The sequence below is a fragment of the Rhinoraja longicauda genome, chromosome 12 (assembly GCF_053455715.1).
Source record: "Rhinoraja longicauda isolate Sanriku21f chromosome 12, sRhiLon1.1, whole genome shotgun sequence".
Lineage (NCBI taxonomy): Eukaryota > Metazoa > Chordata > Chondrichthyes > Rajiformes > Arhynchobatidae > Rhinoraja > Rhinoraja longicauda.
The window spans coordinates 29422334-29434561 of record NC_135964.1 but is presented as its reverse complement, the minus strand read 5'-3'; the positions used below and the strand labels follow the sequence as shown (position 1 = coordinate 29434561).

The window sequence follows — 12228 nt, the reverse complement described above, 5'->3', positions numbered from 1 at the left end:
TTGCTATTGTGCTCTCTGTCTCTGCTGTTTTGGTTTCAGATGTGAGCATGCGCATCACACGCTAAATTGAAATATAGTCAGCAGCCTAGGCATAGTAGTGGCTTTGTACAGTCATATCACACACGGGTCTCCGGAGCTGTAAGACAGTAGCCCTACCGCCGTGCCACCATGTCTTTGACATTAAAGACGTGTTTAAATTTTTTTTTTAACATATGATTTTTGTTTTTCTCTGATACTATATGAAATTTTGTCGAATCTCTGCTTGATTAGAAATCTTATTTGTCTTTACACTCACACAACCATTCCCACACTTTATTCAAGTTAATCTTATCAACATTAGCATTGGTTGATTATTGTCACATGTACCAAGGTGCTGTGAAACTTTTGTTTGCCAACCAGTCAAATCATATCATGAATGAAAACAATCAAACAATAGACAATAGACAATAGGTGCAGGAGTAGGCCATTCAGCCCTTCGAGCCAGCACCGTCATTCAATGTAATCATGGCTGATCATCCACAATCAGTACCCCAATCCTGCCCTCTCCCTATACCCCCTGACTCCGTTATCATTAAGAGTTCTATCTAACTCTCTCTTGAAAGCATCCAGAGAATTGGCCTCCACTGCCTTCTGAGGCAGAGAGTTCCACAGATTTACAACTCTGAGTGAAAAAGTTTTTCTTCATCTCCGTTCTAAATGGCCTATCCCTTATTCTTAAACTGTGGCCCTTGATTCTGGACTCTCCCAACATTTGGAACATGTTTGCTGCCTCAAGCTGTCCAATCCCATAATAATCTTATATGTTTCAATAAGATCCCCTCTCATCCTTCTAAATTCCAATGTATACCAGCCCAGTCGCTCCAGTCTTTCAACATACGACAGTCCCGCCATTCCGGAATTAACCTAGTGAACCTACGCTGCACTCCCTCAATAGCAGGAATGTCCTTCCTCAGATTTGGAGACCAAAACTGCACACAGTACTCCAGGTGTGGTCTCAGTAGGACCCTGTACAACTGCAGAAGGACCTCTTTGCTTCTATGCTCAACTCCTCTTGTCATGAAGGCCAACATGCCATTAGCTTTCTTCACTGCCTGCTGTACCTGCATGCTTACTTTCAGTGACTGATGAACAAGGACACCCAGATCTCTTAGTACTTCCCCTTTTCCTAATTTGACAGGTAATAATCTGCCTTCCTGTTCTTACCACCAAAATGGATGACTTCACATTTATCCACATTAAACTGCATCTGCCAGGGTGGGAAGAAGTGTAGTCAAGATAGCTGTGGGAGTCAATAGGTTTGTAGTAGATGTCGGTCACTAGTCTGTTTCCTGTGATGGAGATGGTGAGATCCAGAAACGGTAGGGAGATGTCAGAGATGGTCCAAGTATATTTAAGAGCTGGATGGAAATTAGTGGTGAAATGTATGAAGTCAGTGAGTTCTGCATGGGTACAAAAGGTAGCACCAATGCAGTCGTCAATGTAGCGGAGGTAGAGTTCGGGGATGGGGCCGGTGTACGTCTGGAACAAGGATTGTTCGCCGTACCCGACAAAGAGGCAGGCATAGCTGGGGCCGATGCGAGTGCCCATAGCCAAGCCTCGGGTTTGGAGGAAGTGGGAGGAGTCAAAGGAGTCCCCGAAACGTCACCCATTCCTTCTCTCCTGAGATGCTGCCTGACCCGCTGAGTTACTCCAGCATCTACTGTTATTTTCTTACATAACAACAGGCTGTTTGGATCCATTGAGCTCATGCTAATTCATTTGCACTAATCTAATTTATTCTCCCCACATTCTCATTAACTCCCTCCAGATTTTACCGCTCACCTACACTGTCACATCAATTTACAGTGACCTATTAACCAACCAAACCCTCGCGGTGTAGGAATGTGGAAGGAAACCAGAGCATCTGGGGAAAGGGTGAGCGTGCAAACTTCACATAAACCGCACTGCTGGATCTGTGAGGCAGCAGCTCTACCACTGTGGCATTTAAAAGTTGCAGTGTGTCCAGTTAAGCTGTGCGGACAATTACACCCAGAGGCAGGAACAGCAACAAATTTCAAAGTCAGATGGTGAGAAGCATGAATGGAACCCCGCAGGTGGTAGTGTTTCATTCATCTGCTTCGGGAAGTCACACATTTGGGAGGTGTGGTCAGAGTAATCTACCAAGCAAGTAGCTCTAACCAGAATGCCATCAATTTTTGGTGGGATTCGTGCAGCTGTTTTCATCCAGGCAGATGGATAGTGTTTCCAAATATACTCTTAACCGATGCCATTAGATGGAGTAAATGATGTGGGGAATCATGAGCTAAGTATAACCTCTGAGTTGCTCTTGCAAAGGATTCTTCAGGCTGGTTGACTTCATTCTCAGATTGTAAAGATTAGATGTAGATGGTGGTAAATTTGCCAATAATGATGCTGGTGAATGTCAAGTGGAGGTTCTAAGACACATCCATGTAAAGATGAAGACTGCATTCAGATCTGGATCCATGTGGTTTTGGTGTGGAATGTCGGAGTAAGGTTCATGGGGAGTGTTGGAGAGTGAGGTTTATCGGGAGTGTCGAGGAGTGTGACTCCCTGCGGAGTGTTTGGGGAATGAGGATTCTTGCGGAGCGTCGAAGAGTGATGGAATACATGAAAGAGCAACAACATTCAAAGGACTGCCAACTTACAGGACAAATCAGCTTGCTTGCCAGGTGTTCCATCCATAACCATAGTGATTTTCTTTATCTATGACCAATGCACTGTGACTGGAGTGTGTGTACCATCAGTGAATGTGTTGGACCTTCAAGCACCTCGTATACCCACAAGCTGTTCAAAGAGCCGGCACATATTAATTCCACTGTGCGCCAATTTCCCTCCAAATCCTGTCAGAATTATGTTCATACCGTTGGATTATAATCTTGGGGCTTGCTCTCCAATAGTTCCATGGAAATGCTCTCAATGTACCAACTGCAGTGGTTCAAGAAGGTGGATCAACTCAAAGACAATTTGTGGTGGGGAGCTGAAGATGGCCTTGACAGCAACATGTGAATTTAATGAAAACAATATCTTGAGCAGTCTGGTGAGAGTGGTTGAACGGTATATTGATTGTGCCGACTGGAACCTGATGCTTTGTACTATGATTATTGATTTCCAATTAAATAATTACACATTCACACATTGGAGTCACTGAGGCATCTGCAAAATGTGCGTTTGTGCAGATTAGCGGATTTAATTGAAGGGATTACTTCTCTGCAAGGTTCATCACCTGCAGGGGTGAAGACAGAGTCTTGAGTTGTTTTCATAATTATGAGCTGCTGGCTACCACAGCTGAGATTAATTAATTTATTTCCAAGGATGAAGTATAACTGATTATAATTATCAGAATAATCTAGGTTCTTTCTTCTGGAAAAGAGGAGACACACCCATAAGAGAATTAAAGGCTTTGCCTCATAGATGTAGAGATCATAAAGTCTTCGTGTAGGGGCTATAAATATATGTAGGTCACTGATAACTTCAATAAGGTAACGGAGATAAGCACCTCTTGATGCAGAGAGTAACGAGAGCGTAGAACTTGCTGCCATGCAATGGATTTGGTGTAAAACTGAAGAGATCAATTTCTCTGTTGTAAATACCATGTAATATATAATAAAATAGTGCATTTAGATTACACTGCCTTAAGTTTTTAAAAGAGTTAATTAATTTTATAGTAAAAGCAAAAAGTAAAAATGCCAGCAAAACTAGCATTAATTGTCCATTCCTAATTGCTGTTGAGAAGTTGCAGTACTTCAAGTGAGCATTGTTGGGTAGTGTGTTTCTGGCTATGCCTACACTGATGAAGGAAAGGCAACATAATTTTAATTAACAAAGGAGTGTGACTTGGGGGACCTGTGGGTGATGGTGCCAATCCAGCTACTGCACATCCTTGGTGATAGAGGTTGCTAGTTTGTTTAGGAAAAAAACATTGTTAGAGTGAGGCCCAGCGCAAATTGGAGGAACAGCACCTCATATTTCGCTTGGGCAGTTTACACCCCAGCAGTTTAAACATTGACTTCTCCCACTTCAGGTAGTCCTTGCTGCCCCTCTCTATCCCCTCCCCCTTCCCAGTTCTCCTACTAGTCTTCCTGTCTCTGACTACATCCTATCTTTGTCCTGTGATTCCTTCTCTCCTGAGATGCTGCCTGACCCGCTGAGTTACCAGCATTTTGTGTCTACATTGCTAGTATGTATTGTTGGAATTGACTGGGTGAGCAACTATACTGCAAATTGTAGATCAATAACTAGTTATTTTAAGGGTCCTTATGCAGAGACCACAACAAAATATGAATGGTGTTTTCCTTTCTAAGCCATGTCTGTTCTTTGGCATATAATTTTTCAAGACCATTTTGAAAAGATAAGGGACCCTTACGTTATTTAAATTGTAGGTTCACAGCTACTTTGTCAAGTTTACCAGCATTCAATTGAATAAATGCAGAATAGATGGAATATCGAACAAGTACATGTGCCCAATGTGCATTTATCTTTTCGTATTATGCTGTTGTATTCAGCAGCAGAGCAGCAGAGGAGGCCATGCATTCAGCTCAAGGTGCCTTTGAATGATCTGTCCAATCTGACAGACTTTTAAACCAATTCTCTTTTGAAAGCTACCATTGAATTAGCTTCCACCATCCTGTTATACACATTCCAGGAAACAATTTGCTCCATAAAAATATCTCTTCATTTCCTCTGGGTTTATTTTTCCTAATTACCTTAAATTTGCCCTCTCCGGTTTTTTGAACTTATGGCTAATGAAAGTTAAATTCTCCTATATGGTTGCAGTGGACTACAATATAAGGTACACAGTTTAACTGGTTTCTGTCACAGGTGCTGAAGAATTGGCTTTGATTTTCTTTAATAGGCTTATTCACGACAGGGAGCTGACACTTTATGATGGCACTCGGTTACTCAGAGCAGACAGGTACCAGGATCTGAAAAAGGAACTGAATCTCACTGATGACGATCTCCAACAGAGGTACTGACACATAGTATGGCTAATGTGTGCACAATCTTTTAAGCATTTTCCCATTGATCTTTATAAGTGGTCCATAAAAAACATAAAGTTTTATTTGTCATGATTTGGCTAATGATTTAAAGCGGAAATTTGCTATTTTTACAATAATAAAAATAGCTACTTCACACAGGAACTGGCAGCAGTACCCTTTGACAGCAGCAGATGGACGACTTTGTGCCTTCAGACTACCACTTATTTGAATATATCTAGTTATAAATGCAGATGGGTGTTCTAATCAGACATGCAAGCACATTTCCTTATTAACTTACAATCCCTTATGTGACAAGAAACTTTCTGGCTCACATTTCCTACATACAAATGTAGCTGGATGGTTTATTTATAACAGATGAGTTAATTCAGTTGAATCCTGATGGTCACTATATTTATGTCCAGAAAACAGTCCTCGTTATGAGGTGAATTTCATTAGAATTTCTGTGAGAATAATTATTTTAAAATGCCATTTTAACACTGAGTAGAACATTTCACCAATTCATTGAGTCAGGCGATTTATTTCTGAGGCTAAGGCTGAAGCTGATACTCTCAGCACTGGAAGTCACATTTGGTACATGATTGCCCTGAAGGGGATGAAAAGGTATGGAACAACAATAAAGACTTGATTTCATGTGGCACTTTTCACAACTTCAATCTAAAGCACTTCACGACCAATAAAATATTTTTGAAGTATATTCATGGTTGTAATCCTGCAGCCAAATTATGCACAAATTGTGCTCTGGTGAGCAGCAATTTGCTAATTATGTGAAGTTAACCATTAGATGTTCCTTATAAGTACAGCATGTTTTGTTAATTAGGAGGATAGCAGTGAAGTCAACTCCTAATGCAGGGTCATATCCTGAAACGTCAACAGTTCCTTACCCTCCTGCTGCTTCACCTGCTGAATTCATGCGGCAGTTTTTTTTGCTCCAGGTTCTAGCATCTACAGTCTCTTGTGTCTCGAAGGCAAGAATTTCAGTTAAACCATTATCAACTGAATGGGTTTGACTCATTTTGTTAAACTTGAGTACCTGCAAATTAGTTCCAGTGATGATAAAATGACGGAATACCCGTCCATGCCTTAATATATTGTTAAAAAAACTCACCTGTTAACTGATGGGTTTTCTGAATGTGAAGAGAGTGATGTGAAGAATTCACATTGCTAATGTTTTGCTAATTGAGGTGTCTTCAGATATATGCAGGAGTTAGACTTTTTTACCCCCAGGTCCAACAGCATGAAATTAAATTATACCTCCTGCTGCACCTATTTTCTATGTTTCTATGTATCTATGAGAGTTGCTGGAGATGTGAGGACACAGGACATCTGAGACCTCCCTGGCTAACAGGGCAAAAGGTGTATCGGCTAGATAAATGAGACCGAAGGATTAAGTAAGCAACAGGGAATCAGTATGAATTAAAGTCAGATCATGCACAGAAAGAATAATAAAGTGAAAAATTGGATTGAGGCGAAGAATAAAGATACAATGGAATTGTAAGAGAAACAATTTTAAACATTAAATTTCAGTATTAAAAAAATCTTGAACAGCAATTAACCACATGCAGGAGTGAGACTCTCGAGATCCAGCCCTGTCTGGCCTTGAGAGTAGGGGCATTGAAGGATGTAAATGTCCTAATTGAATAAGTCCAGCCCTCATTTTCTGTGGTACGTCTAATGGGCAATGTGTGAATCCAGCCATTTGTGGAAGTCATGGGGAGCTTTACGCCAAGATACCAAATTTAGCAGAGCAAATCGTGCGGGGATTTACTCATTAGCTTGCTTGAAATTCATAATTCATGGGGTATCTCTTTCTCCCTGCATTGCTTTGCAAATCATTAATGATGAATGTACTTCGTTAGTTTTAAATCTGATATTGTCAGAGAAAACTGCCATCCTCGTGTGTTTGAGGACAAAGTAACTATTAACATTGGCTGTTAATCTTTTTAATTTCATTGATTTTATCATGTGAATCCTTCCAGTGGATTGAAAGTATATGCTTTGCACAGAGAGAAAAGTTTGCAAAGATGGAAAAATCCACCAAAGAGCTCTAATGTCTATTTTTATATATGCAGTTATGTCCTAATATGACACCATTATGACACCGCATTTTTACTTTGGTGAATCTGTGCAGTAAAATCAGATTAATCACAAATGAAAAGCCATGGGTTTCAAGTATTGACCTTATTACTATTCATAGCACAATTCTACTCAAGCCACATCATTTGCCAAGTCACTTGACTAATTTATTTTATTATCTTGTGGATGGTTAATTAGATCATTCCTTAAACATTTCAATGCTTAACATTGCTGAGGCATTGTAGAATGAATATATTTGTGCATATATAGATTTTATGTCCAATACATAACAAGTTAACCAGACTTAAATCAACAAACCACTATTTTGGCATTTAGTATATTTGAAATTGGAAACATCTGATTCTAATATCAAGCTGATTTATCCATCAAAAGGATTATTAAAGGACTGATTCTGAATTGTTGTTGCCCAGTTCTCCTGGATAGTAAAGTGAGAAATGGATACGGCTGCCCCTTAGGGATTCTACTGCCCAATCTTGTTATTTTAATTTGCCTTTCATTTGGTTGAATTAATGTTTTTAAAAAGATTACTATAAGAAGGACCTGAACTGGAAAAATGTCTTGCAGGATGACAGAGTGTTTAACTACAAATGACTGCAAGGTATCTAAATGAAAGAGAGCTTCACATCTCCAAAAATGTATGAGCTTCAATGTGGCGTTTCCTCACTGTGTGCACTTAATTCAAAATTGAACTCATACGTAACAATTATTATATAATTAAAACAGAAATAACTTCACATGGTGAAATTTTGCTATTTTAAGGGGACCTGCAAGTATTTTGTATCAATGATCATATGATTAGAATATAAATTGGTCATCAACTGATATGAAGTGTAAACTTAGATTGCTGAATAATGTAAAAGAGTGGAATTGAACACATCGGTTTTTCAAGCTGTGAACTACAAATGCTGGAAGTCAAAAATCTTTAAAAAATGCAAGTAGCAGACAGCATCTGTGGAGAGACAAAAAGTGTTAATATTTACAGTTGATGAAATGTTAGAACTGGGAAAGTAGGAAAACAAGTTTCACAGAAGAGGGGAGGGCCAGGGAGAACAATGGTAATGATGGGGTGGAGACCCAAAGAATCCATGCAACACAAATTCTGTTGGTGTCATGTGAGAGAGGGAGATGAATACTTGTTAAGCATAACTGATCTGTCTGAAAGAAGTGTAGACAGAGGGAGGTCAGATCAGACATGGTCTTGTTGGATTGTGGAAGAGGCTCAAGGACTGTAGGGTCCTCTTTCTGCTCCTGATTTGTCTGAATGGGGACAGAAAATAAAACAAACACTGCTGGCGATGTGAGCTGCAGAACACACCTGTTTCTGGGGATCAGAAATATAAGAGATTTCTTGAAATACTCAGCAGACATTCGGGCAACATTTGTGGAGACAGAAAATGTGTGTTAATGTTACTGTTGGATGACACACAAGAAAATTGGAAAAATAGGGTACCAAGAGTACCTTGTACCTTGATTATCTCAGTCAAGTCTGTGATCTGGATACCTCTGGTCTAAATGGTGGCTCTTAATTTTTTGAAAAATATTGCTTGAGTTTAGCTTTTCTGCAGTTAATATTGGAACTGTTCTTTGTGTAAGAAGAGATACTGGTCTTATTGGAAACTTCGCAATGATGTATAGCCGGTATCATTTCTGTTAGTCTTCTCAATACAGGCTGTGAAAATTGCCTCTGGGAAAGTCTCAGTTTTAGGTCAAAGCTGAGTTTTCTTTGTATTATTTTGCAACTACATGTGCAGCTCACCTGAGAGAACCCCGGTATTGCTTTTTGTGCTTGCAGATTGATTTATCCCGTCCATCCATCCTTCAGGATTCTAGCCTTGGCTGAGCCTCCAGTGGTGGGCAGTAGCACTCAGCAATGGTTGGGGTCAGAGCAGCTGACCATGTTCTTATTTCACAGTGTAAGACCCCTCTCCATGAAAGAAGAGATGGACGTCATTACTAAAATGGTGAGAATGCTTGTGTTCATATCCGAGATGTTCTAGCAGTTCAAGTATCTGATCTCAGTAGGTGATACTTTGTGTTTTTTACATGAAAATAGCTCTATTCTTATGTGAACTTTACATTTGATTTAATTAATAATTTAAATGGAATATAGTTTTCAGTTGTGTTTTTAGTGTTTTAATGTTTTTTAAATTTTAATTTAAAAGAAAATAATGCACAAGTGGTTTTGAGTATCAATAGTTGTCAAAAACATTCAGTCAATCTCAATCTCAGTGATTGTTTCTCAGAGACAGTAAGTGTAAGCATGGGTCCCATTGACTGTCAAGGCAATCCAGGGGTCAAAGCATGTCATTTCTAATCACACTGCACTACTTTCTCGAAGCTTCCAAACAAGAGACTATGCTCAGGGAATGCATTTGCAAAGTGCTCTCTCCAGGTCAGCAGAAGATTCTCCCTCATTATGATTAGATCACGTGAAAGTGATCGACCAGGGACGATCAGTAAATGTAGTGCATTTGAATTTTCTGAAGGCATTCAATGATGTAACACATGAGGTTGTGTCAAGTTAAGGCTCAGGTGTTTGTGAATATATATGCCTTAATTGCAAATGAACAGTAAAACATAGCTTTCATGTTTGAAAGTGCAGATAGTGGGATTTTGCAAGGATCATTGCTTGAACCATAGGTATTTAAAAGCCCTATCACTGATTTAAGGAGTGGACTAAGTTTACTGACAAAGGTGGAGTATAAGTGCAAGGATCTAGGTGTACAAGTACATAGTTCCCTGAAATTGGCATTGCAGGTAGATATGGTGGTGAAAAAGATTTTTGGCAGGAGGAGCAGGACAACGCCTGGCAGGTAGTAGGTGAAGGGTGGGGGCGGGGCGGGGGGGGGAGGGTTGATGTAGATGGTTGGACAAAGATCAGAGATCAAAAAACAAAATGTGTAAGACAAGGATAGAAGAGTTTTGAATTGTGAAGCCAGAGGGAAGAATGTAGGAAGGGGAGGGAGGGGGGGGGGGGGTGAGTCCAGGTGGGGCACACATAAGAGAGGGGGGAGTGGCTTGGTTAGTTATCTAAAATTGGAAAAATCAATGTTCTTACTGTTGGGTTGTAAGCTACCCAAGTGAAACATGAGGTGTTGTTCCTCCAGATTGCAAGTGGCCCCACTGACAATGGAGGAGGCCTAGGGCAGAAAGGTCAGTGAGGGAATGGGTAGGAGAGTTAAAACGGGACATTATGTACAGATGAACAAGACTTTGGTAAGGCTGGACATGGAGTATTATGTTCAGATTTAGTCACCCTTCTATAGGATCGACGCAATTGACCTGGAAAGAGTGCAATGAAAATTTACAAGGATGTTGCCAGGACTTAAGGTCCTGCACTATAGGACAGAGGCTGGGCAGGCTTGATTCCTTGGAGTGCAGGAAGCTGAAAGATGATCTTAAAGGTATATAAAATCATGAAGAAAATAAATAGGGTGAATGCACAGTCGATTTCCCAGGGTTGGGGATTCATACCTTTATACCCTTATAAGATCATCTTTCAGTCTCCTGCACTCGAAGGAATCATAAACTAGAGGGCATGGTCTTAAGGTGAGAGGGAAAGGTTTAATCGGAACCTGAGGAGCAAATATCAATATGTAGCTGAGCACTACACTGGCTGTGCCACCAGAAAACAAACTGGCTCTGGTGATGAAAACATGCATTCCTGAACAAGCCATGCTTTTAGCCAAGCTATTCTAGTGTAGTTCCGCCAATGGATCTGCTCAACAATGTAAATAAATGTCAAGATATATCCTGTCCACCAAAGAATATCAGTCTATCAATTCACTGTCAATCATAAGTAAAATGATAGATGTATTTGATAGCTCTTGCTTACCAATAAACCTATTCACCAATGCTCATTTTGGCTCCAAAGCTCGTTCCGGTTTCCATCTAGAAATGGATTGCCCTTGATGTCATCACTTAACTGAATTGGCATCAAGGAGCTCTGGTATAAACTGAAGCCAATGGACATCGAGAAAAATCTCTTCAATGTCATATATTGTGCAAAGCAAGATAGTTGTGGTTTTTGGAAGTCGATCGTTCTGGCCTCCAGAATATCAAAGCAGAAGTTCCGTGGTGCACTCAGCCAAATGTTTCAGCTGTTTTATCAGTGATCTTATTTCCATAATGTGGAATGTTCTGTGCAGACTGCACACTGTTTAATTGTATTCAGTTTAGTTTATTAATATTATCATGTGTACAGTGAAAAGCTTTTGTTATCCAGTCAAAGAAAAGACTATGCATGATTACAATCAAGCTGTCCACAGTGTACAGATAAAAAGTACAACATTTAGTTCAAGATAAAGTCCAGTTAAAGATATTTCAAGGGTCTCCAATGAGGTAGATTCACAATTCCTCTGCAAATTGTCTCCAAATTTGAGGAAGGATATTCTTGCTATGGAGGGCGTGCAGCGTAGGTTCACTAGGTTAATTCCCGGAATGGCGGGACTGTCGTATGTTGAAAGGCTGGAGCGATTGGGCTTGTATACACTGGAATTTAGAAGGATGAGGGGGGATCTTATTGAAACGTATAAGATAATTAGGGGATTGGACACATTAGAGGCAGGAAACATGTTCCCAATGTTGGGGGAGTCCAGAACAAGGGGCCACAGTTTAAGAATAAGGGGTAGGCCATTTAGAACGGAGATGAGGAAGAACTTTTTCAGTCAGAGAGTGGTGAAGGTGTGGAATTCTCTGCCTCAGAACGCAGTGGAGGCCAGTTCGTTGGATGCTTTCAAGAGAGAGCTGGATAGTGTTCTTAAGGATAGCGGAGTGAGGGGGTATGGGGAGAAGGCAGGAACGGGGTACTGATTGAGAGTGATCAGCCATGATCGCATTGAATGGCGGTGCTGGCTCGACGGGCTGAATGGCCTACTCCTGCACCTATTGTCTATTGTCTATTGTCTATTGTCTAAATTAAGCAGCTGATGTATTCAAGCAGCAAAACCTAGACAACTATAAGGCATAGGATAATAAAAGTCATGTAATATTTCCACCTAAAAAGTACTAGACAAAAACTGCAACAGGCACATCCCCTTGACATTCAGTGGCATTATTATTTATCAACTCCCCCACAGTAAACATATTAACTTCACCATTGATCAGAAACTCAACT

General features: G+C 40.3%; 1 protein-coding gene across 2 annotated transcripts in view; it reads left to right on the top strand.

Annotated features, from left to right (window-relative positions):
• The window catches only part of vwa8 (von Willebrand factor A domain containing 8), a 207607-nt gene that overhangs the window by 77739 nt on the left and 117640 nt on the right, over positions 1 to 12228 (top strand). For both annotated transcript variants that reach the window (XM_078409361.1, XM_078409360.1), the window contains exons 14-15: positions 4874 to 4987; positions 8905 to 9073. In XM_078409361.1, the coding sequence (XP_078265487.1) occupies positions 4874 to 4987; positions 8905 to 9073 (283 nt within the window). The remainder of the gene's footprint in view (positions 1 to 4873; positions 4988 to 8904; positions 9074 to 12228) is intronic.